We start from the raw sequence: 27891 nt of genomic DNA, 5'->3' as shown, positions 1-27891 counted from the left end.
CGATTTTAGACTCCGCCTCCTCAGGCAGAACCAGCGTTGATTGGCCGAATCCCGTAGACTGGCCAATCAACGCTGGTCATTGCATTCCTATGCGAAAAAGTCAGCTCTGGCATATTGCAAGCAGACAAGGATCCTGACATAATAAAGGTACTTGATGCCCCCAGACATACTTCCCCTGCTGTCCCAGTTGCTTTCCAGGGTGTTGGCATCATTTCCTGGGGTATGATAGTGGACTTGGTGACCCTCCTGAGTCAAATGGTAGGATCCCCTGTAGCGAAGCATTTTCTCCCATAGACTATAATGGGGTTCGATATTCGATCGAATAGTCGAATATTGAGCGGCTATTTGAAACGAATATCGAATCTCGAACATTTTACTGTTCGCTCATCTCTAAGGTCTATCATACTGACTCACAGTATCGTATCACTACCACCGCATGTTACTACAGGGCACAGTGTTCTTCACCACGCTAAAGGCTCTCTGCCAGCAGGAAATAGCTGTTTTTAATGTGATTCACCATGAATTAATTCGGATCGAATTGTTTCTGAAGATTCGATAAATCAGCTGAATTGAATTTTTGAAAAATGCCCCCATCTCTAATGTAGATAATCAAATAATATTTAAGTAAGAGATTATGTAGGAAAAAGTAAAAAAAATATTCTTACCATTGAGTAAAGAGGAATGAAAGTAGAGGGCATTAGCATGTGTAAAACATTGTCAATGTATTTTCGGTAAAGAAACCACCTGGAGTTCACATGAGATCTCATCTGTTCAAAAGGCAATCATGAAGTTTATTAGCAAGCATGCACTTTACTTTCTGTTGCGTTTGATAAAAAACATAAAACAGTTTATAAATTACCATATTTCCACCATTCTTTCTCATATTTAGTTACTGTATTCATATTTTTGTTTGTGTACAAAAGAGGAACAATTTGATCCAAAGCAGATAAGGTATATGTGTATTATTTCTGGTTTCTGATTTATACTGGTATTTTGATACAGGTGGGAATGTGGCAATATTTCCTTGGTGTTTTTAGCAACCAACTATTGTTATGGGGCTAGGGGTGAACCTACCCCTTTCGCCGCCCGAGGCAAACTACAGAAAGCTGCCCCCCCTGGAGGGGGCGGAGCGAAGGGGCGTGGCCATGCAAATGGGATGTGACCACGCTAAGGGGGCGGGGCTTAGCACCGTTCGCAGGCACGGAGTGGACCTGCTCTCTGCCTGAGCGTGAGGGGAGGATGCTGGAGCAGCGCTGCTCCAGTGGCCTCCCCAAACCACCGCTCAGTGCTAAGCCAGTCCAAGACAGCTTGTCCTGGACTGTCTTAGGTAATCAAAAATGCTGCCCTCCCTGGGGCCCTGGCATAGCGCTGCCTGAAGTGCTCGCTTCAGGTCGCCTCATGGGAGGTGCGTCGCTGTATGGGGCTACTACACAAACAAAAAAATAAATATACCCATGTGAAGCTTGGTCCTTCTGCTAGTCTCTCATGTATATAAAAATGAGTTTCTGTCTGTCTGTTCTTTATGCACGAGCAAATGACTGGATGAATCCTCACCAAATTTGGTACACAGGAAGGTTTTAGACTGGGACTCAGCTCTTTAGGACATACCATTTCTGAGATAGAATATTCCCAAAATTGACCTGCATTAGCCAATACAAGCCTGCCAGTCTTTCAGTCATATTCCAATTGCTATACACACGATCACAAGTCCCTTATTAGCCAATAGTAGTTTGCAGGCGCATAGTCTCCACATGCACATAGCTTTTCTCCAAGTTTCTATAACAACCCAGCCATTTGTTTTCACTGCTGCAGGTGAGCTTTAAATGGGCAGGGCGCTGTAGATGACACTGTTACACAAGGTTACATACACACAGCTTTACTCCAGGTTTCCAAAACAATCCAGCCATTTTTTTTTCACTGCTGTGGATCAGCTTTAGGCTGTGTTCACACGGACTTGCCATGGATTTAACCCCTTAACGACCGGCCCATAGGGAATCTACGTCGGCACTGACAGGTCCTTCCTGACTGCCCTATAGGAAAACTACGTCGGGCAGTCAGGGAAGGATTCCCTGTCAGTGCCGACGTAACTGGAGCGGATCTCCGATGGGGGGGTTTTAACCTCTTCAGTTCTGTGATCAAACATGATCACGGAACTGAAGCGGTTCCGTGATGGTGCCGGCGGTATCGGCACCCCCCACGGCGAGATTGGAGGGTGCCGATATACAAAACATGCAGTCTGGGGTCTGGCCAGTGACCCCAGACTGCCTGAGCCCCCTGTTACCTGGTTGATCCTGCCCCCGTTGTCAGGAAGCCAAGCGATGCGTCTACATGGCTTGGCTTCCTGTTACAGACTGGAGACACGTGCAGCCTGTGTCTCCTGTGTCTCCAGCCTGTAATACTGATTCAGCAATGAAATCATTGCTGAATCAAGTGTCCTAAGAGGGACACATAAAAAAGTGAAATAAAAAGTGAAAAAAAGTGAAAAATAAATAAAGCTTTTGAAAAAAATGAATAAAATTATAAAGCCCCAAAAGTCTCCTTTTTTCTATAGAAAATGAGTTATGTAAAAAAAAAAAACAACTAAAAATTAATAAAAACAATACATATTTGGTATCGCCGCATCCGTAACAATCTGTACAATAAAACTGAAATAATATTTAATGTATACGGTAAACGTCGGGGGAAAAAAACGGAAAAAAAACGCCGGTAATGATTTTTCACCATCTCACCTTAGAAAATATGCTATAAAAAGTTATCAAAAAGCCATATACACCCCACAATAGTACCAATAAAAAGCGCAGGTTGTTCCGCAAAAAATAAGCCCACAACCAACACTGTCCACCGAAAAATAAAAATGTTACGCCTCTCAGAAGGTGGCTATGCAAAAATCACTGATTTATGTCCCCAAATGTGTTTTTGTTCTGCAGAATTAGTATTGCATAAAAAAATACTATAAATGAGGCATCGCCGTAACCGTACCGACCCTCAGAATAAAGGTCACATGTTACTTATACTGTATGCTGCATGGCGCAAAATTTAAAAGGGAAAACTCAATGCCAGAATTGATTTAATTTTTTTAAATCCAGCAAAAAAAGAGTTAATAAAATGTACTCAATAGATTGTAAGCACCCAAAAATGGTGTCATTACAAAATACACCTCATACCGCAAACAACAAGCCCTTATATGGCCACGTCACCAGAAAAATTAAGAAAATATAACATCCAGCAATGTGAAAACAAAAACCCGCAAAAATCGCCAAATCATTAGAATACAACTGGCTGCGGCAGGAAGGGAATATATAAGCTGTGCAAGCGTATATCAGGGGACACCCCATATTTACACCTTATGAGGGAATGGACACCAGAAATGACCCCCAAAGTGACCCCCAGAGTGACTCGACCAATCATAGGAGCTCCTGGAAGATAGTAGGGAATTTGGTGTCTGCAATGTCCTCCGCACAGCTTATATGTTCCCTCTTCGCCATCCGCTGTGCAGTCACATCTGGGATACTAATACTCACTACACCCCCTGATAAATTCTTTGAGGGATGCAGTTTTCAAAATGGGGTCACTCCTTTGAGGAATCCACTTTTCTGGTACCTTACAGGCTCTACAAACATGACATCGCGTCCAGATACCAAACATCTGAATCTGTACTCCAAAAGCCGCATCGCGCTCCTTCCCTTCTGCGCCCTGCTGTGCACCCAAACTGCAGTTTATGACACATGTATGACACATGTATGACACTGGTGTACCTGGGATAATGGACGTAATGTCATATGTGAGTATTAACTGATATTAGGGCACAGTTGGACACAGAAGGAAAGAAGGGTATTTGGGTTTTTGGAGCACAGACGGTTTGGTTTTTGGATGCCATGACACTTTTGTAGAGCTGAAACGCCAGTAAAGTGGAATCCCCTGATATGAGACCTTATTATGGAAACTACACCCCTGAAGGATTTATCCAGGGGTACAGAGAGCATTTTTAACCCCCAAGTGTTGCTATAACTTATTATCCATAAATGAATACGAAGCTGATTGTGAGAAGTGAAAATACCAATTTTTCCAGGAATCGGTCATTTCAGTGCATAATATGTGGTGCCCGCCTTGTATCAGAGATGAACGCTCTGAAAGCTGTTGTGCCCGGGATACCCACTTAACAATTTTTGGAGTGTGTATCTCTGCTGACATAAGTTGGGCACAACATATCAGATACTGAAATGGCGAATCTCTGGAAAAATTTCATTTTTAACTTCTCATTATCAGTTGCGATTTCATTTCTGGAAACTAAATAAATGCAACCCTCAAGGGTTAAAAGCACTCGCTACGCCACTTGATAAATCCCATCAGTGGGCTAGTGTCCAAAATGGGGTGACATGTCTGCAGATTCCACTTTATTGGCAATTCAGGGTCTTTGCAAAAGTGATGTCCAAAAACCAAACTGTGCGCCAAAAAACAAAATAGCGCTCCTTCCCTTCTGTGCCCGGCTGTGCCCAAACAGCCAATTCTACCCACATATGGCATTAAGTCCGTTATCCGGGGTACACCAGTGTCATACATGTGGGCATACACCGCCATTTGGGTACACAGCAGGGCGTAGATGTGAAGGAGCGCTATGTGCTTTTGGAGTGCAGATTTAGATTGTTGGTGTTTGGACACCATGTTATATTTGCCGAGACCCTAAAATTGCCCCTACAAAATGGGGTCACTTATTGGGGAATTCCAGTTTACTGGAACCTCCAGGGCTCTGCAAAAACATCATGGCGCCCAGAGGGTCCCTCTAAATCTGTACCCCAAAAGCTAAAAAGCGCACTGCTCCTTCTCTTCTGAGCCCTGCTGTGTTCCCAAGCAGCAGTTTACACCCACATATATAATTTTTTGACCCTCGGGATGGCCCCTTAATAGTTTTAGGAGTGCAGGTCTCTGACAACACAAAGTGGGTGCAACGTATTGGGCACCGAAATGGCAGATTTCTTTCAAAATTTCAATTTTAATTTTGTACATTAATTTTTGGGAAGCATTTTTAGGCTCAGAGTGATAACACACCTTGATACATTCTTTGATGGGTGTACTTTTTAAAATGGGGTCACATTTGAGGGGTTTACATTGTATTGATACTTTAGGGGCTCAGCAAATGCAACATGGCACCAGAAAAATATTCCAGCAAAATCTGCTCTCCAAAACCCAAATAGCGCTCTTTCCATTCTGAGCCCCACCATGTCCCCATACAGCAGATTATGGCAACATATGGGGTATTGCCGTATTCAGGAGAAATTGTGTAACAAAATGTGGGGGGCTTTTTCTCATTTAACCCCTTGTGAAAATGAAAACTTTGGAGATAAAGGGACATTTTAGTAATTTTTAACCTACACATCCCAAGGTTAGTAAAATCTGTGAAAAGGCTATAGGGTCAAAATACTCACTATACTCCTCAATTAATACCTTAAGGGGTCTAGTTTATAAAATGGGGTCATTTATGGGGGGTTTCAATTGTTTTGGTAACGTAAATCTTGTTTGAATGTGCAATGGGCCTAAAATATCTGCAAGCAAAATTTGTGTCTTGAAATCCAGTTGGTGCTCCCATCTTTTTGGGCCCTACCGTGCGTCCGTACATAGGATTAAGGCCACAAAGTGTACATTTTGGAACACGGGAGAAATGGGGCCATCTATTTTGGGGTGTTTTTCTTTATTTTCATGCCTTGTGTGCAAAAAAACTGCCTTTAAAATAACTCTTTTGTGTAAAGAATATGACAATTTTTTGTTTGACACAAATTCTTTTAAAACCTATGGGGTCAAAATACTCACTATACCCCTCAATGAATACCTCAAGGGGTCTAGTTTATAAAATGGTGTCATTTATGGGTGGTTTCAATGAATGGAAGGAAGTGGCCGGCGCCGGCTGTTGGCGCTTAACCCCTTGCTGTTTGGCCACTTCCATTCATTCCTATGGGAGTGAGATATTCGAAACTATGTTTCGAATACTATTCGAATCAACTCTAGTAAACACTAATCAATGTTTTTGTATTTATTTATTTTAACCACTTCCGGACCGCCCATAGACTATATACATCTGGGAAGTGGTTGTCTAGTTCTGACCGGACGTACTTGTACGTCCACCAGAACACAGCAGCTGCATGGAGACCGTGTAGCTGCTTTCACTAGGAGCCGGCTGTAACTTCAGCCGGAGCTCCTAGAGAGAAGACAGGGCAGATTTATTACCTCCCCTGCCTTCTCGATCGCTGTGTATACAGCGCTCAATGAGCGCTGTATACAGCGCTCAATGAGCGCTGTATACACGGCTATGGACGCAGCCATAAATCAGCTGCCCTCTGACCCGGCAGACACGTGATCCGCCGGGAGCAGTGTCCTGCCAGAGCTGCTGGGTCCTACAGGACTCAGATCAGCTCTGCATACTGTGTATGCAATGTGCAGGAGTCTGTATTCCTCCTGTAACTAAGGTTAAATTTACCAGCCCCAGTTATAGGAGAAATCAGCCTCAAGTACAAAAAAAAAAAGTGATCAGATGTCCCCAAAGGTCTCTTATCACCTTATGGGGACACAATCTGGAAAAAAAATAAAATAAAAATATAATAAAAAAGTTTTAAAAAAATGTAAATAAAATAATAATAAAAAATAAATAATACGCTAATAAAACGCCATTATTAAAGGTTATAGCTCCGCCACCGACGACACCATACAAAATAAAAATTACTGTAACGGAGAGGAAAAACTATTTATAAAGTTTTTCAGTGACACTTTGTGTTATTAAATAAAAAAAAAAAAATTATAAATTGAAAACCAGACACAATTTCCCTCCTATTTTGTTTATATTTTCCTGGATAAAAAAAAATTAAAACACATTTGAAAATAAAAATAACATAAAAATAAAGCCCTATGTGTCCCCGAAAAAAGACGCAAAGATTAGTTGACTAAGACATACGAGAATTTTTTACAGACCTCAAAACCGCAGATACATAATAAACCTAAAATGTGTCTGGTCCTGGACCACAAATTGGCCCGGTACTGAAGTGGTTAAAAAAGGAAATTCGATGTAAATTTTGGAAGAAAACGCAATTTTCAAAATGTGAAATGCTCTGCTTTTCAAACAGTCTAATTATACAAATACATGAAAAAATACTATCTACCATATATCTACTTTATATTGGAATCATCTTTTAATTGTCATTTAATATATTTTGAATGTTAGAAGACTTTGATTTTCCAGATTTACAAGAACATTTCCCAAACTAATTTTTTAGGGACCACCTTAGTTCTGAAGGAAATTATAATGGCCTATATATTAGAAACCCTCATAAATCACCCCATTTCCAAAACTGCACCCCTCACATATTTCAAAACAACATTTGGGAAGTTTGTTAACCCTTTAAGCATTTCATGGAAATTAAATCAATATGGAGGTGACATTTAGACATTATTTTTTTTTTCTGCAATACATTCATTTAGCCCCAAAAATAAACACATTCACAAAGGGTTAAAAGAGACAGTGAATCTCACAGGTTGTCATACAATTTCTCCAATACCCCAGATGTGGGTGTAAACTGATTTTTGAGCACATGGCAGACAACAGAAGGGAAGGAGTGACATTGGGGGTATGAAAAACATATTTTGCTGGAATAGTTTTCAGGTGCCTTGTCTCATTTGCACAGCCCCTAGAGTACATTGGTACAAAGGGAACCCCAAAAAAGTGACCACATTTTGGAAACTACACCCCTGACAGAATTCATCAAGGGGTATAGTGAGCATTTTGACCCCACGGCCTCACAGATTTTGTTAACACTGGGATGTGTAAATGAAAAATTACGAAAATGTCATATTATCCCTAAAGTTTTACCGTATTTTTCGGACTATAAGACGCACTTTTTTCCCCCCAAATTTCGGAGGAAAATGAGGGTGCGTCTTATAGTCTGAATGTGGGTGGAGGAGTGGGTTTGCAGCATGGCCGCGCTACTGCCACCGCTGGTTTTCTTCAGTGGCAGGAGCGTGACAATCTGCAGGCCCCGGCAGCTAAGACAGTCCCCGGCATCTGCTGTAATAGACCGGTGGATGCCGGGGAGTGTCTTAGCTGCCGGGGCCTGCAGATTGCCGCGCTACTGCCACCGCTGGTTTTCTTCAGCGGCAGGAGCATGACAATCTGCAGGCCCCGGCAGCTAAGACACTCCCCGGCATCCGCCGGTCTATTACAGCAGATGCCGGGGAGTGTCTTAGCTGCCGGGGCCTGCAGATTGCCACGCTCCTGCCGCTGAAGAAAACCAGTGGTGGCAGTAGCGCGGCCATGCTGCAAATCCGCTCCTCCTCCACAGGTCTCGGCAGTCAGTTAGCCCCGGGGCCCCCACCGGCCCCATACCTTTAGTGATGCAGGCCGGCTCCTGCACGGCGAGGCCGCAGGAGCCGACCTGTTCCGATGACAGCCGGGAGCCTAATGAAGGCTCTCAGGCCTGTCATAGATATATATTACTATCGCGGCTGGTCTATGACCCTCCGCGATAGTAATGTATAGAATCTCCCATAGACGGCAATACACTTGTATTGCCGTCTATGGGACTTGCAATCAAATGATTGCAGGTTCAAGCCCCCTAGGCGGGGGATAATAAAATAGTAAAAAAAAAAAAAAAAAAACCACAAAAAAAATATAATAAAAAATAAAATGTTCACCTCCTTTCCCTAGAATACATATAAAAGTATAACATTACTGTGAAACATACACATTAGGTATCCCTGTGTCTGAAAATGCCCTGTCTACTAATATTTTTATGTACAGTGAACGTCAAAATCAAAAGTGCTAAACTGCCGGGTTTTTCTCTCTGTTTTGCCTCTGAATTAAATAAAAGGTGATCTAAGCAATAAACATTTCCCAAAATGGTATATCTAAAAAGTACACCTGGCCCCACAAAAAAACGCCCTATACATCCCCGTACAGCTGCAGGGTCACCTGTCAATGTGGCCTTGCAGCTGTTCCAAAACTACAACTCCCATATATTAAATATTTTACCATTTTTTGCCTGAAAATTTTTTTTCCCTATGTTTCTCCTCTAAAACCTTCTTATAGTCTTATAGTCCAGTGCGTCTTATAGTCCGAAAAATACGGTAATTTTCACAAGAGGTTAAAAGAGAAAAAGCACCCCACAGTTTGTTACACAATTTCTCCTGAACACATCAATACCCCATATATGTGTTCATAATCTGTTGTATGGGTTCTGTGATAGAGTGAAGGGTGTGGTCTGGGAGAACAGGTATGTTCCAGCAAGGCAAGTAAAGGGTGTATGGTAAAGACCCAACATCAGAGAGTTCAGTTGAGTAATTAAGGCCATCCCACCATCAACCTGAGCATCAGGATGATGGTGGGATGGAACTGGTTGAATTGTTCATGGAAGGTTTTCAGCTGTTGTTCAGACCCAGTCCAAATGATTATAATATCATCAATTAAACGGTAGTAGGCCAGAGGCATGGTGGTGCAGGTGGATAGAAAGTCACTCTCAAGCTTGGCAATTAAGAGATTCAACTAGTTCCATTCCACCATCAACCTGACGCTCAATTACTCCTTGTCTGAAATAAACTTCCTGGACGCAGTCATCAAGATACAGGACAACAAAATTGAGACATCACTGTATCGGAAACCAATTGACTGCTCTACCTACCTAAGATATCATTGCATATGTTCAAACCCTGCAGATAGAGACAAACACCTAGGGGGCCTCAAAAACACATTCTTGAGGCAGAGTTACCATCCAAGAACAGTTGAAAACCAAATCACCAGGGCCACCAGAATACCAAGATCGGATTTATTAAAATACAATACCAAACAGGAAAACAACCGGGTGCCTCTGGTCATCACATATAACCCACACCTGGAGACTCAGAGAGGAATCACATGCAAATTACATCCACTACTGCAAAAAAAACAACTGTCTAAAATCCATATATCTAGACCCCCCTCTCCTGTGCTACAGACAGCCACCAAACCTCAGGAATATGGTTATTAGCAGCTCACTGTCACCTCCACCTAACAGGAACATTCCCATGTGGACAGAAAAGGTGCAAAACCTGCCCTCACATACTGACCACTGACAGGATGGAGATACCAAACTCTAACTGGGAATATAAAATCCCAGGTACATTCACCTATAACACACCTAATATAGTGTATTTAATAATGTGCACCAAATGTTCCACTGAAAATCTGTATGTTGGAGAGACCGGTCAGAAGCTCAGAATGAGAATTAATTCACATTGCCATACAATTAGAGAACAAAGGATGGACCTTCCCAAGCCAAAACATTTCTGCAATGAAGATCATAATATCACCAATGACGTGAAAATGTTGGTTTTAAGAGGGAATTTTAAATCAAGGAAACAGACGGATTTATGAGTACAAGAGCATGACTTTATTTAACACTCTGGAGAATGGAATGAATGTCTCACATGGGTTCATGTCATTCTACAGAAATCACTGAACTAAGACAGCCATAAAGATAAGAACCTGGGAACTGTGAATTGTTTACATGTATATACTAATAAGCCTCTTCCCCCCTCCCTCCTGAAATCCTATCCCTATGTGTCCTGTTGTACATAAATATGCATCCTTCAGAAATTGTTTTTAGTTATATCTGAAGAAGAAGCCAAAGAGCTTTGAAACGTTATATTCTGTCATCATTATGAGTTAGCCATTAAAAAAGGTATCATCTAATGAAGACTCAAGTTTTTTTGGCTTTTTTTTTTATATTTCATACCCACTGGCTAACACGGTACAAAAACAACCAGCACATTGTACTCTTTTTAAATGAATTGGACCCTTTTTAAAAATAACATACCTCTTTATAATTATACATAGCCAGGTCTGAAATTGCATGAGCATCAGATACCCTAAGTTGGGAAAACTCAGGGACACAGACTCCTACAAAAAAAAAAAAAAAAATACGTTGGAATCTCATTGATGGAATCAATCAAAATTACATTTGAATTTACAAGAATTTGAGATGAGATATATAGAAAACTAGCAGGAGGATCCAGCTTTGCACGCATATATTTAATTTTTTGTTTGTGTAGTGGCCCCATAAAAATTGCCCAGTTTTGCACTGGTCCATTTGTATGCCATTTGTGTGTGTGTGTGTGTTTGTCCATAAGCATCATATAATCATGTGTATCTCAGTTTGGATATCAGGTTAAAACCTGTGATCGGGTGTTATGGATACCTAGAGTAAAGCTGTGTGAATGTGAACTTGTATAACAGTGTCATCTACAGCGCCTGGGTTGTTATGGAAACATGGAATAAAATTCTGCTGTGTGATTGCATGTGTTCAACTGTGTATCTTATCCCCTGATGTTGAGTTGTGTATCTAACCCTCTGATGTGTGATACTGTGCTGAGCTGTGTACCTAATCCTCTGATGTTGTACTGTGCTTAGCTGTGTAGCTAATTCCCTGATGTGTGATGTTGTATGCTGACCTGTGTATCTAATCCATACATGTGTGATAGTGTGTGCTGAGCAGTGTATCTAATACCCTGGTGTGTGATAGTGCGTGCTGAGCTGTGTATCTAACTCTCTGATGTGTGTGCTACTGTTGTGTGTGTGTGTGTATATATATATATATACATATATATATATATATATATATATATATATATATATAAATATTTTTTTTCAATGACAGAACCACTAGACTGCAAGACACTGCAGTGAGGTCCACAAGCTCCTGAGGGCAGCTGTGTGCCTGAAACAGGCAGCAGTATGTCTGAACAGGGAGTAACACACGTGCACCAGTTAACTTCTCTGGGTGAATGCGTTTGTGCAGTTACAATGTGAACAGGCTGCAATGAGGTTTTAAACCAGTTAATTTCACAGGGTAACTGTGTTTGTGCAGCGTCAGTGTGAACAGGATGCAATGGAGATCTACACCAGTTGACCTCACTGGGCAAATGGGTTTGTGCAGCTTCAGTGTGAACAGGCTGCAATGGAGATTTACACCAGTTGACCTCACTGGGTAAATGGGTTTGTGCAGCTTCAATGTGAACAGGCTGCAATGAGGATTTACACCAGTTGACCTCACTGGCGATCTGCACCTGACAATAGGCTGCAGCTAAGGCTGCCTAAGAGGTTAAACGTTACCCCTGTCAGCAACACAAATGGCTCCACAACAGCTTGGAGTGGACAGTTACACATAGGCTTTTCTGATTCCCACTGGCAGAGCCAAGGGATCCTGTCTAGACCCCTAAACTGCTCCTGCCTATAACTGGAACCTGGCCTCAACCTCCTGACTCAAGTGTTTTTTGTGAAAGTGTGAGCACCGGACGGGCGTCGACTCACACTATATAAAGGGAATTCCCCGCCCAGCAGAGGCGGTGGCCATGACCACATCAGTCATGCGCAGTATGGCCAAAATGGGACTTAACCTCTGAGCGGCTCCGAAATGTCTTAGCATGCTCAGTAGGGAAAAAGCTGGACTTATATACCAGTCGCCTCACTGTCCGACATCGAGGGCGAGAGTTGGTTTGGCCCACAGGTGATGCTGTGCGCCTGAAGGCAAACCTACGGGAGCCCATCGTAACAGTGTGATACTGTGCTGAGCTGTGTATCTATACCGCAGATGTGTGTTGGTGTGTGTTGTCCTGTGTATCTAATACTCTGATGAGTGATAGTGTGTGCTGAGCTGTGTTTCTAATTCCCTGATGTGTGATACTGTGTTCTGAGCTGTGTATCCAATCCTGTGATGTGTATACACAGATCCTCTGATCCTCTGATGTGTGTTCAGATATCAGTGTTGGATTGTGCATATGGAGTGTCCATGTGTATGGCAGTTGGAATATGAGTGAAAGACTTGCAGGTTTGTATTGGCTAATGTGTGTTATTGTTTTGGGAATAGTGTATCTCAGGAATGGTACGTCCGAGAGAGTTGAGACCCAGTCTAAATCCTTCCCGTACATGCGATGTATCCAGTCGTTTGGTTGTGCATAGTGGACAGACAGACAGAAACTCGTTTATATATATATTAGAGATATACATACAGATAAGACTCAAAACAAGATTTTAAATATATGTATCACATGGACTGAACAAGTCTGAACTGTTTAAATACCTAAAAATACAAACACACATGAGATAGCTTAAGGCCTCAACACAGTACTTTGAAACTGCAACTCTTTTCTGCATGGGTATAGTATTTCTGTATCCTTTTATTTAAAGGGATTCTACCATTAAAAATCCTTTTTTTCTTGTTAACACGTTAGAATAGCCTTTAGAAAGGCTATTCGTCTCTTTTTTAGAAGTCGTCTCTGACCCGCAATTCAGTAGAAATACCAGTTTTCACCTGTATGCAAAGTAGTTCTCTTGCAGCACTGGGGCGTCTCCAATGCTGCCAGAGAACTCTCTCCTGCCACTTCTCCATCTGCAACAGCAACCGCGTCTTCTTCCGGCTGGGGGTCACACTCCGCTCTTGTGTGCATGCGCAGTACGCTCCTGTAGTTCTCCGTAGAACTACAGGAACTACAGGAGCATACTGTGCATGCGTGCAAGAGCGGAGTGTGACCCCCAGCCGGAAGAAGACGCGGTTGCTGTTGAAGATGGAGGCGTCGCTGGAGAGAGTTCTCTTGCAGCAACTGTAACGTATTGTAAGGGCATCTTGGAGAGCACGGCTTGTGGGCGGACTCCAACCCCCTGATACGGCAGTAGACGACAATAAGAGACGCCAGCTGCATCCAAGGTGCCAATTTAGAACAAGGATCCCCGATGCCTAGCAGAGTGAATTCAAGGCCGGAAGAGGACGCGGGGTCGCTGCGCAGGGAGAAGAATCCAGCCCGACCCTCACTCATGTATTGGTAAGTAGAATTTGATCGAATGTTGCCTACCCCTGAAACGACTATAATGGGGTTCAAAACCCATTCAAACAGTCGAACTGTGTGCGACTGTTCGAATCGGATTTCGAACCCCGAACATTTTAGTGTTTGCTCATCTCTAATAGCTATGTCTATACCGTCCACCAAGCTAGTTTTCACTGTACACCTAGTGGAAGGTACCCGTACTATATCTGCCAAGGCGTGCGTAGACTCAGGAGCAGACGGGGTCTTTATGTCATCTGAGTTTGCACGCAAGAAAGGCATTCCATTGGTGTTTCTACCACAGCCAACTAAGGTATGAGTCGTGAATGGCTCTATCTTATCTGTGGAGATCACACAGCAGACGGTACTGCTAGTTATGACACTCCCCTCCCAACATAGGAAGACCATTTATTTTTTGTCTCTGCATGAGGGTATGGATGATCTCCTCCTGGGTCTCCCGTGGCTTCGCCAACACTCTCCACAAATTAACTGGGTCACTGGAGAGATATTGTCCTGGAGTGAGCACTGTCATCAGCACTGCCTATTACAAGCTGAGGGGATCACTCTCCAACCCGCGACCGTAGATTTGACAGATTCACAGCACCGTCCCTGTGATAGCCCCATAGAGTTGGTCCCTGGGGTCATGCCTCCTAGGAGACATGTGTGTCCCTCATCGGTGCCGAGTCTGGGGCCACTGAGACGGAACAACTTGTTATTCCTTCCAGAAGGTTTTGGTGGTCTCACCCCTCTTCCAAGAATAGGGGAAGCCAGATAAGACTTTTGTGCCATCCAATAGGCATCGGGAGATGCTCGCCTGGGCGCACTCCTCACGCATTGGGGAACATTTTAGCGGCAGGAGAACGCAGGAACTCCTGGGCAGATCATATTTCCATCCTGGAATGGCTCGTGATTAGAGATGAGCGAACAGTGTTCTATCGAACACATGTTCGATCGGATATCAGGGTGTTCGCCATGTTCGAATCGAATCGAACACCACGTGGTAAAGTGCGCCAAAATTCGATTCCCCTCCCACCTTCCCTGGCGCCTTTTTTGCACCAATAACAGCGCAGGGGAGGTGGGACAGGAACTACGACACCGGGGGCATTGAAAAAAATTGGAAAAAGTCATTGGCTGCCGAAAACAGGTGACCTCCATTTTAGACGAATAGTGGATTTCAAATCCGGGTCATATGAGAATGTGAACTTTGTGACTATGAGACAGGGATAGCTGTACAGGCAGGGATAGCTAGGGATAACCTTTATTTAGGGGGGAATGTTATTAAAAATAACTTTTTGGGGCTCTATCGGGTGTGTAATTGTGATTTTTGTGAGATAAACTTTTTCCCATAGGGATGCATTGGCCAGCGCTGATTGGCCGAATTCCGTACTCTGGCCAATCAGTGCTGGCCAATGCATTCTATTAGCTTGATGAAGCAGAGTGTGCACAAGGGTTCAAGCGCACCCTCGGCTCTGATGTAGCAGAGCCGAGGCTGCACAAGGGTTCAAGCGCACCCTCGGCTCTGATGTAGGAGAGCCGAGGGTGCACTTGAACACTTGTGCACCCTCAGCTCTGCTACATCAGAGCCGAGGGTGCGCTTGAACCCTTGTGCACACTCTGCTTCATCAAGCTAATAGAATGCATTGGCCAGCGCTGATTGGCCAATGTATTCTATTAGCCTGATGAAGTAGAGCTGAATGTGTGTGCTAAGCACACACATTCAGCTCTACTTCATCGGGCTAATAGAATGCATTGGCCAGCGCTGATTGGCCAGAGTACGGAATTCGGCCAATCAGCGCTGGCCAATGCATTCTATTAGCCCGATGAAGTAGAGCTGAATGTGTGTGCTAAGCACACACATTCAGCACTGCTTCATCACGCCAATACAATGCATTAGCCAGTGCTGATTGGCCAGAGTACGGAATTCGGCCAATCAGCGCTGGCTCTGCTGGAGGAGGCGGAGTCTAAGATCGCTCCACACCAGTCTCCATTCAGGTCCGACCTTAGACTCCGCCTCCTCCAGCAGAGCCAGCGCTGATTGGCCGAATTCCGTACTCTGGCCAATCAGCACTGGCTAATGCATTGTATTGGCGTGATGAAGCAGTGCTGAATGAGTGTGCTTAGCACACACATTCAGCTCTACTTCATCGGGCTAATAGAATGCATTGGCCAATCAGCGCTGGCCAATGCATTCTATTAGCGTGAACTGAGTTTGCACAGGGGTTCTAGTGCACCCTCGGCTCTGCTACATCAGATTGCTACATCTGATGTAGCAGTGCCGAGTGTGCATCAGATGTGTAGTTGAGCAAAACTGACTCAGCACTGCTAAGTCTGCATTCGCATAGGAATGCATTGGCCAGCCTTCGGCCAATCAGCGCTGGCTCTGCCGGAGGAGGCGGAGTCTAAGGTCGGACCTGAATGGAGACTGGTGTGGAGCGATCTTAGACTCCGCCTCCTCCAGCAGAGCCAGCGCTGATTGGCCGAATTCCGTACTCTGGCCAATCAGCACTGGCTAATGCATTGTATTGGCGTGATGAAGCAGTGCTGAATGTGTGTGCTTAGCACACACATTCAGCTCTACTTCATCGGGCTAATAGAATGCATTGGCCAGCGCTGATTGGCCAGAGTACGGAATTCGGCCAATCAGCGCTGGCTCTGCTGGAGGAGGCGGAGTCTAAGATCGCTCCACACCAGTCTCCATTCAGGTCCGACCTTAGACTCCGCCTCCTCCAGCAGAGCCAGCGCTGATTGGCCGAATTCCGTACTCTGGCCAATCAGCACTGGCTAATGCATTGTATTGGCGTGATGAAGCAGTGCTGAATGTGTGTGCTTAGCACACACATTCAGCTCTACTTCATCGGGCTAATAGAATGCATTGGCCAGCGCTGATTGGCCGAATTCCGTACTCTGGCCAATCAGCACTGGCTAATGCATTGTATTGGCGTGATGAAGCAGTGCTGAATGTGTGTGCTTAGCACACACATTCAGCTCTACTTCATCGGGCTAATAGAATGCATTGGCCAATCAGCGCTGGCCAATGCATTCTATTAGCGTGAACTGAGTTTGCACAGGGGTTCTAGTGCACCCTCGGCTCTGCTACATCAGATTGCTACATCTGATGTAGCAGTGCCGAGTGTGCATCAGATGTGTAGTTGAGCAAAACTGACTCAGCACTGCTAAGTCTGCATTCGCATAGGAATGCATTGGCCAGCCTTCGGCCAATCAGCGCTGGCTCTGCCGGAGGAGGCGGAGTCTAAGGTCGGACCTGAATGGAGACTGGTGTGGAGCGATCTTAGACTCCGCCTCCTCCAGCAGAGCCAGCGCTGATTGGTCGAGTTCCGTACTCTGGCCAATCAGCACTGGCCAATGCATTTCTATGGGGAAAAGTTAGCTTGCGAAAATCGCAAACTGACAGGGATTTCCATGAAATAAAGTGACTTTTATGCCCCCAGACATGCTTCCCCTGCTGTCCCAGTGTCATTCCAGGGTGTTGGTATCATTTCCTGGGGTGTCATAGTGGACTTGGTGACCCTCCAGACACGAATTTGGGTTTCCCCCTTAACGAGTTTATGTTCCCCATAGACTATAATGGGGTTCGAAACCCATTCGAACACTCGAACAGTGAGCGGCTGTTCGAATCGAATTTCGAACCTCGAACATTTTAGTGTTCGCTCATCTCTACTCGTGATGTCAGGGTTTTTGTGCAGGCATGTGTGCCCTGCGCCTGTAATAAACCCTCTAGGGAGTTGCCCGCAGTGGGCCACGGAGGTGCGGTTAGTGTGGGATTCCGCACAGAAGGCTCCTTCTGCTTCTAAAGTGAGAAGGCGAACCACGGCTGACGCACCAGGTCTTATTGCGACTTTTGAAGGGGGGGGGGTGCTAGGAGGGGGGATAATTTTAGGATGGGCTCCCGCAGGTTGACCTCCCAGCTCACAGCGACACCTGCAGGCCAATCCAGCTCCCGTCCTCGGCGTCGTGCAGTTAGGGGTGTGGAGGCTAAGTCCCATTTCTTCCCTACTGAGCATGCTTGTACCTTTTTGAGTCGCACAGGGGCTAAGTCCCATTTCTTCCCTACTGAGCATGCTCGTACCTTTTGGAGTCGCATGGAGGCTAAGTCCCTTTCTCCCCCTACTGAGAGTGTGCGGTGAAGTCAATGCCACCGCCCTGTGGGGTGGGGACTTGCTTTTATATAGTGTGAGTCGATGCCCGCCGGGCACTCCCACTTTAATAACTAAAATTCTTTGAGACAGGAGGTCAGGGCTCGGTTCCGGTGTTAGGCAGGTTGCCAGACTAGGCTGCTAGGATAGCATTCCTTGGCACAACTAGGGCACTGCCGTTAGGGACCAGAAAGCTGACTTAACTGCCTGTTCTAATCAAAGATACCTGAGTGCATTATCCCTGCTAGGCATGTAGCCTGACTGAGGGCTCTGTGCAGTGATTGCTGTTCCAGCCCATGGTGCTGCCAGCAGGGCTCTATGGAATATACTATTGCCCGTGTATTGACACAGTAGCTCCTAGCTGTTGTGGAGCATTTTTGTGTTGCTGATCAGGGGGGATGTTTAACCGCTGACAGCCTTTACTTAATAGCACCTACACACAGGTCTTTTCACACTAAACCTGCACAAACACAACTACCCAGTGCCTTAAATGGTAGTTTGTACTTCAGGCCGCACACACTAACCGTGCCTGTGAGTTAACTGATACAGTGTGTATTGCATCTTATAATCTGCTGCTGTGCTCAGTGAGACGGCTGCCCTCCTGGGGCTTGTGGACCTCACTGCAGTGTCTTGCAGTCTAGAGGTTCTGTCAAACATTATCTCTCTATATTATAAAAATGAATTCTTGTCTGTCTGTCTGTCTGTTTTCTAATGCGAACCAAACGACTGGACCAATCTTCACCAAATTTGGTACAGAGATACTTCAGATATCCGGGAAGGTTTAAGACGAGACTCCAACTCGCTCAGACGTACCGTTGCTGAGATACAGCATTCCAAACACAGTGCCCCCCCCCCCCCCTTAGCCAATACAAACCTGCAAGACTTTCGAGTAACAAGAAAAAAAGTTACGTTACAGCTCACCCTGTAACGTATTGTAAGGGCATCTTGGAGAGCACGGCTTGTGGGCGGACTCCAACCCCCTGATACGGCAGTAGACGACAATAAGAGACGTCAGCTGCATCCAAGGTGCCAATTTAGAACAAGGATCCACGAGGTTAAAAATTAACTCTTTATTCTTCCATATTAAAAAAGTTACAGGTGTAACTGTACAGGTTAGTCTGGTACAAGCCTACGCGTTTCGGGCGCTATGCGGCCCTTCTTCTCGGCTGCAAAACTTTCACTCATACTCCAACTGCAATACACACTGTCACTCCACATGCACAATACAACACTGATATCCAAACTGAGATACACGCATCAGAGGATTAGATACACAGATCAGCACACAGTATCACACGCCAGAGGATTAGATACACGGGTCTGCACACAGTCCCACACACCAGAGGATGAAATACGCACTTCTGCACACAGTTCCACACACTGAAGGATTTGATACGTGCATCTGCACACGGTTCCACATGCCGAAGGATTAGATACAGGCGTCTACACACAGTTCCACACTCCAGAGGATTAGATACGCGCGTCTGCGCAGAGTACCACATACCGTAGGATTAGATATACGCGTCTACACACAGTTCCACACTCCAGAGGATTAGATACGCGCATCTGCACACATTTGTACACGCCATAGGATTAGATACACGCGTCTGCACACAGTACCACATGCAGTAGGATTAGATACGCGCGTCTACACATAGTTCCACACGCCGAAGGATTAGATACGCGCCTCTGCACACAGTACCATACGGGGGAGGATTAGATACACGCGTCTACACACAGTACCACATGCCATAGGATTAGATACGCGCATCTGCACACAGTACCACATGCCAGGGGATTGGATACACGCGTCTACACACAGTTCCACACGCCGTAGGGTTAGATACGTGCCTCTTCACACAATACCACACAGGGGAGGATTAGATACACGTGTCTTCACACAGTTGTACACGCCATAGGATTAGATACACGCGTCTGCACACAGTACCACATGCCATAGGATTAGATACACGCGTCTACACACAGTACCACATGCCGTAGAATTAGATACACGGGTCTGCACACAGTCCCACACACCAGAGGATTAAATATGCACTTCTGCACACAGTTCCATACACTGAAGGATTTGATACGTGCGTCTGCACACGGTTCCACATGCCGAAGGATTAGATACAGGCGTCTACACACAGTTCCACACTCCAGAGGATTAGAACGCGAGTCTGCACACATTTGTACATGCCATAGGATTAGATACACGCGTCTGCACAGAGTACCACATGCCGTAGGATTAGATACACGCATCTACACACAGTTCCACACTCCCTCCAGAGGATTAGATACGTGTGTGTGTGCACACAGTACCACACTTTGGAGAATTAGATACATACCTCTGCACACAGTACCACAAGCCAGAGAATTAGATACGCGTCTTAGCACACAGTATCACACGGGGGATGATTAGATACGTGCGTCTGCACACAGTACCACACGGGGGAGGATTAGATACACGTGTCTTCACACAGTACCACATGCCGTAGCATTAGATACGCGCCTCTTCACACAATACCACACAGGGGTGGATTAGATACACGTGTCTTCACACAGTTGTACACACCATAGGACTAGATACACGTGTCTGCACACAGTACCACATGCCATAGGATTAGATACGCGTGTCTACACACAGTACCACATGCCGTAGGATTAGATACACACGTCTGCACAGAGTACCACATGCCTGCCGTAGGATTAGATACACGCATCTACACACAGTTCCACACTCCAGAGGATTAGATACGCGCGTCTGCACACAGTTGTACACGCCATACGATTAGATACACGCGTCTGCACACAGTACCACATGCAGTAGGATTAGATACGCGTGTCTACACATACTTCCACACGCCAAAGGACTAGATACGCGCCTCTTCACACAATACCACACAGGGGAGGATTAGATATGTGTGTGTGCACACAGTATCACACTTTGGAGGATTAGATACATGCCTCTGCACACAGTACCACAAGCCAGAGAATTAGATTCGCGCATCTGCACACAGTACCACACGGGGGAGGATTAGATACGTGCGTCTACACACAGTACCACATGCCGTAGGATTGGATACGCGCGTCTACACACCATTCCACATGCCGTAGGATTAGATATGCGCCTCTTCACACAATACCACACAGAGGAGGATTAGATACACGTGTCTTCACACAGTTGTACACGCCATAGGATTAGATACACGCGTCTGCACACAGTATCACATGTCATAGGATTAGATACGCGCGTCTACACACAGTACCACATGCCGTAGGATTAGATACGTGTGTCTGCACACAGTACCACATGCCGTAGTTTTAGATATGTGCGTCTACACACAGTTCCACACTCCGTAGGATTAGATACACGCCTCTTCACACAATACCACACGGGGGAGGATTAGATACGTGCATCTGCACACAGTACCACACGACCAAGGGTTAGATGTGTGTGTCTGCATACAGTTACATACGCTGAAGGATTAGATACGTGTGTCTGCTCTAAGTACCACACGCTGGAGGATTATATACGCATGTCTTCACATAGTACCACCACCAGAGGATTAGATACACGTTTCTACACACAGTATCACACGGGGAAGGATTAGATATGCGCATCTTCACACAGTTCCATACGCTGGAGGATTAGAAACGCACGTCTGCACACTGTACCACATGCCGTAGTATTAGATACATGCATCTGCACACAGTTTCACACGCCGGAGGATTAGATACGCGCGTCTGCACACAGTACCATATGCCTGGGAATTGGATACATGCGTCTGCACACAATACCACATGCCAGAGGATTGGATACGTGCATCTGCACACAGTTCCACACACCAGAGGATTAGATAAGCAGGTCTGCACACAGTACCATTATGCCGTAGGATTAGATACGTGCATCTGCTTACAGATCCACACGCCAGAGGATTAGAAACGCGCGTCTGCACACAGTTGTACACGCCATAGGATTAGATACACGCGTCTGCACACAGTTCCACACGCCGTAGGATTAGATACGCGCCTCTTCACACAATACCACACAGGGGAGGATTAGATACGTGCATCTGAACAAAGTACCACACTTTGGAGGGTTAGATACAGGTCTCTGCACACAGTACCACATGCCAGAGAATTAGATACGCGTCTCAGCACACAGTTCCACATGGGGGAGGATTAGATACGTGCATATGCACACAGTACCACACGCCAGAGTATTAGATACGCGCATCTGCACACAGTACCACATGCCAGAGTCATTTCACTTACTGGAGGATTAGATACGCGCCTCTTCACACAATACCACACGGGGAGGATTAGATATGTGCATCTGCACAAAGTACCACACCAACAAGGATGGGATACTTGCATCTAAACACAGTACTACACAGGGAAGGATTAGATACAGCTTTACTTCAGGTATCCATAGCAATTAATCACAGGTTTTTCACTGACATCCAAAATGAGATACACATAATCACATGATGCTTATGGACATACACAGAAACAACATACAAAATACATCAGTGCAAAATTTGACAATTCTTATGGGGCCACTACACAAACATAAAATGTTATATACCCGTGCGAAGCCGGGTCCTCCCTCTAGTAATTTTATATATACAGACAGAACCGTAACAACTGTGCTGTCTTGTGCACACCAACACAGTTTAATTCTATGACAGAGCAGGGAGCTACATATCCTCTTTGACCTGTGAGCGCCGTCCACTGCCTTTTCTTCTACATTGTTCTCTCCCGGTTTACCTAGCAATTGGTATCTGCAGGGCATCCTGCTTCCTCCAGCTGGGTACAGAGGCTCCGTACATGGTTATGAACGATTTTCACAACCACAACAGGTGAGAGGCCATCTGTTCAATTGCTGTTATTATTTTGATCCTCCAATGGGAAGTCACTACCCTACTGCGCTATAAGGTTTCTCGGGGACTGTTCTTGTTTTTTTGAGCCACTGTCAGAAGGGTGTTCCTGGCAATCTAGCTGGGCTGTGATGAATGCCCTCACCTGACTCATCCATAACCTTGTATTGTGAGATGGGGCATCTTACCGAACAGCAGTTATGCTAAGCTGTATTATTATTTATTTATTATGCTTACTTGTATAGCGCCATCATATTCCGCAGCGCTTTACAGACATTGACAGTCACTGTCCCATTTAGGGCTCACAATCTACAGTCCCTATCAGTATGTCTTTGGCGTGTGGGAGGAAACCGGAGTACCTGGAGGAAACCCACGCAAACACGGGGAGAACATACAAACTCCTTGCAGATGTCATCCTTGTGCTTTATTCGAACCCAGGACTCCAGCGCTGCAAGGCTGCAGTGCTAACCACTGAGCCACCGTGCTGCCCAAGCTGTGAGGAATGCCACTACAATTGTGCAATGATTAGTCCTGGGGGACGTTCCTCACAGCTTAGCATCATCGCTGGATGGTAAAAAATGACTTTTCTGATGTTACAGAGCTATGGACAAGTACTGTCAGGAGGGACGTTCTTCACAGCCCAGCTAGACTGTCAGGAACACCCTTCTGACAGTGGGCAGACATTGGTAACGGCACCAATATCTCTTGCTCTATGGCAAATAACAGGAAAGCTGACAATGCGCTGGATTTAGCGCACTGTCATTTTTCTAGCAGTATATAAAACCGCATGTGCCCGAGGATATGAAAGGTCCTCTTTAAGTATGCAAAAATAGATAATTTGGTGGAAGTTTTGAAAAATTTGCAATTTAAAAAGTGTGAAATTATCTACTTTTCTATACAGACATACCACACAAATGAGTTCATAAAAAATAAATAAAAAAATAATAATTCAAAAATCGTTTGATATTACTTGCCCAATAAATTCAGAAACAATAGGATAGATGAGTATAACTATCGTAGGACGTATTAAAAAGCTAAACTTTATTAATATCAATTAAAAGTATATATCAAAAGACGACAACCACACAGTATCAGACTATGGCATTGGTAATTAATGAAACCTCTGGGTATAATACAGCCCCAGAAGTAATACTAGCATCAACTACCGGTAATCCACTTTCTGTTTACATCCCAAACATCAGGAACTAGTACCACTGTGTTAGGACAGTGCGGCAGCTGAAGCCAAGGGGTCGGGTTGCAGCCTGCTCCTCTGTTGTTGTGTCTTGCCGGCTGTCACCCTTTCCTACTTGAAGCAGCCCTATGTAACAGGGGTTAACTTCCTTGCAGCAGCTGGGCGTGGTTGGTGGTCTGACTGTCAGTGTGTCAGCCAATGTGCGACCAGGGTGGGCAGCTGGGCTGGTTGGTTGGGGCTGCCCTCCCCTATTTAAGGAGGCAGGTGGCTCAGCCCACTGCCCTAGACTCATTCCAGATCCTCATTTCAGAATTGTCGTGTGCATAGTTCCAGTGCTGTTGCTTTGTAGTTGGCCTTAGTTAGAATTTACCTTTAGATAGAATCACACCTTAGTTCTCTGGCAGCAAGCTGCCTTGTTTCAGATTGCACTGGTAGAACATACTCTGAATTGGTCATTGTCTAGCTCAGAGGTTCTGACTAGACTGTTATTTCTTTAGCGGCTACTCTGAGCTGCAGAGGATGTATCTGGGTAAGAAAATATGCAAATCTATTCTCCAGGATGTAATTAGGAGAAAAGTGCACTCTGTACGCAGCCCTCTAGAGGGCAGCATCCTTAACATCATGCATGACTCAGTTAAAAAGTCTTTTTAATCATGATGTGGATTTAATTGCCAAATTAGTATTTCTATCCCAAAAGGGACAGATTCCCAGCTATGGACAGCGCTGTTTCGGCCTATTGGGCCATCCTCAGCATAGTGTAGGGATACTGAATTGGCAGAGTCAGAGACTATAGACCAGGGTCAGGGGATAATCATACACATCAGGGAGAGTGTTTGCCTACATAGGCAGTACAGAGACTTACAAGTCATTCCTGCTCCTCTAGGGATTCTGGGTAAAAAAAAATATGCAAATCTATTCTCCAGGATGTAATTAGGAGAACAGTGCACTCTGTACACAGCCCTCTAGAGGATGTCTCTGTGAGGCTAACAGAGCACACCCAGTTGGTGGAGTAGTCCAGCAGTGACGCAAACTGAAGGGCCTTGCTCACACCAGGGTAGCTCTGTGGCTCAGAGCTCAGTTGGGCTCTGCAGGTTATTATTTATTATTTTTTTTTAGTTAACCTGTTGACCATAACACACTGTTGCCCGTTTGCAGCCTAATAGTCTAGCTACTGATATTGATATAAAGCAACTAGATGAGGCCCACACAAAACATTCACAGACCCAACAAAGACCAATACAGTAATACAGCATACTGCTGAGCTACTAGTTGTTATAGCCACACATGGCATGAATACTCCCATATGGCCTAACAGCATATGATGTTTATCCCTACTGCGATCACTATGCATTAGTGGCTGTTTCGGAGCTAGTGGTAATTGCCTAAAACTAGAAGACTAAACATATAATTGAGGGGTAAACTAGGGGTAATTCTATCTATCTATTGCTAATTGCAGGATAGCAGGATAGCGTCTAACATAACTACCCCTCTTGCTCCCCCAGCGGCACTGATGTCTGGTCGTAAGGGGTCGCGGGAAGGAAGGCCTAATATAGTATCAACTCCGTCTGTGGCACACAACGGCCTATCAAATAGCATGTGGGTTGCTCCTAGATCTACAGCAGGGATCCTTAAATTTTTTAAACGGTGGGCCAGTTCACTGTCCCTCGGACCACTGTCGGGCCGAAATATAGTTTAAAGGGATTCTACCATTAAAATCACATTTTTTCTCGATAATACATGCTATGCTTCTCCTACCCCGTCGTTCGGTTAAAATTCAGTTTTCCATTTGTATGCAAATGAGTTCTCTCGCAACACTGGGGGCATCCAAGGGGGGATGCCCCCAGTGCTGCGAGAAAACCAATTCGCTTACCGACAGAAAACGGAATTTTAGGGGCCACACGGTGGCTCAGTGGTTAGCACTGCAGCCTTGCGGCGCTGGAGTCCTGGTGTTCAAATCCCACCAAGGGCAAAAACAAAAAACATCTGCAAGGAGTTTGTATGTTCTCCCCGTGTTTGCATGGATTTCCATCCCATATTCCAAAAAAGACATACTGATAGGGAAAAATGTACATTGTGAGCTCTATGTGGGGCTCACAATCTACATTAAAAAAAAAAAAAAGAAAACAGAATTTTAACTGAACGGTAGCGCGGAGAAGATATCTAAAGGTAGGAGAAGAATAGCCTTTCTTAACGACAAAAAAAAAAGTTTTTAATGGTAGCATCCCTTTAAAGCTGACTGCCCAGCTGAATGCACACACCAGACACAAGTGTGAATGCCCCCTGAGGTGTTATTTATCTTACAGTAAGATATTATAGTGCTTACTCCAGGGGGCATAGGTAGGGTCTGGGATCCAGGACGTCAGCAGGCACTAAACCAAACCAGTGAGGTGGTTTTGCCCACTGTAATTTGGGCTGCCTCAGGTCAGGTAACGTTGCTATGGTGACCTGACTGACGAAGTGACGCAGAGGGGCATAGCCGGAGGGGCACAATTGACTATATCAGGCCGGGCCAGGCCATAGAGACAGCGCGCTTCACTTTACTGATTGGAGGGCACTTCTCCTGATGTCTGCGCAATCTGCTCTGTTTCCGGTGTCCACCTGTGTCCTCCTGTCACATTGCATGTATGCGATGTAAGGAGGATACCGGAGGCAGATCACCAGTATCCTCCTTATATCGCTTACATGCGATGTGATAGGAGGACACAGGTGGACACTGGAGACAGAGCAGATCGCGCAGACATCAGGAGCAGTGCCCTCCAATAGGGAAAGTGAAGCGTGCTTCATGGCCTGGCCCGAGCTCCCCAGGAGCTTCATTATAAATGCACGCCTGTCGGCGGTGCCAACGTGCCGGACAGATGTGCTCGGCGGGCCGCATGTGGCCCACGGGTCGTAGTTTGAGGACCCCTGATCTACAGGATACCTCGCACATACTAAATGACAACAAAACTGCGATCCTACTGACAATTGCGATAGTCAGAATGCCGCTACAGGTGAAACAGACCAAACTTAGCCCGACACCTTGTTTATACACCGACCTAGAGAGTAACAATCCCAAATAAAGAACCTACACAGGCAAACACCCCAAGTACAGGGAAAAGCACCTCATACATGGCGCCATGTAAAGATACAATACCCATAACTATATGAGAAACAATTCACAATGTAGACATGATTAAAACAGAAGGGGCACAAAACTCTCAGGCTATATCTTTATACATACACCACCCGCTCTAATATTGTCACAACAGAGCGCCCTAGTTCCATTAACCATGGAAAGAGGGTAAAGAGTGGCTATTATCAAAAAGGGGTAGAACAAACATAGAGAGAACGTCGCATCATTATACCCATAAATGTTTAGAATAAGCATGCATAGAAGATACCGTCATTAAGACCCCAGGGTTTTGTAGTTTTTAGTATCTTGCTTCCCTCTGGAGAAGTTTACGGTCGAAATCTCCTCCTCTTGCAGAGGAATGGACCAATTCAACTCCCTGGAACCTAAGCACAGATGTATTACCACCATGCTTCTCACAATTGTGGCATGCTATAGGGGTATCTTTCTGGCGGCCAATATGGTTTATGTAATCCCTTATCCTCCTGCGGAACTCACAAATGGTTTTGCCCACATACTGAGTCCCGCAGGAGGAACAGGTGGCCAAGTATATGACACCTTGATTCTTACAATTGATGAAATTTCTGTTAGTATATTCCACATTAGTCACATTACTCCTAAAGGTTTTACCAGGTAGCATGGAGCAGAATGCCCAGCATGAGTCGAATGCGTATGTTCCCACCAGTGCTTTAGTATGTCTACCTAACCAGTGGTCCGTGGAAG

The 27891-nt window shown here is 45.1% G+C and overlaps 1 protein-coding gene across 1 annotated transcript in view; it reads right to left on the bottom strand.

Annotated features, from left to right (window-relative positions):
• Window positions 1-426: 426 nt before the first annotated feature.
• Window positions 427-27891, bottom strand: part of KMO (kynurenine 3-monooxygenase) — a 525463-nt gene continuing 497998 nt past the window's right edge. The window contains exons 12-14 of the mRNA XM_075269516.1: window positions 10830-10912; window positions 666-767; window positions 427-480 (exon numbers count right to left, since the gene is read on the bottom strand). Coding sequence (XP_075125617.1) covers window positions 427-480; window positions 666-767; window positions 10830-10912 — 239 coding nt within the window. The remainder of the gene's footprint in view (window positions 481-665; window positions 768-10829; window positions 10913-27891) is intronic.

The sequence above is a fragment of the Leptodactylus fuscus genome, chromosome 3 (assembly GCF_031893055.1).
Source record: "Leptodactylus fuscus isolate aLepFus1 chromosome 3, aLepFus1.hap2, whole genome shotgun sequence".
NCBI lineage: Eukaryota > Metazoa > Chordata > Amphibia > Anura > Leptodactylidae > Leptodactylus > Leptodactylus fuscus.
The sequence above is the reverse complement of the archived record's forward strand: the minus strand, read 5'-3'. Positions and strand labels throughout refer to the sequence as shown.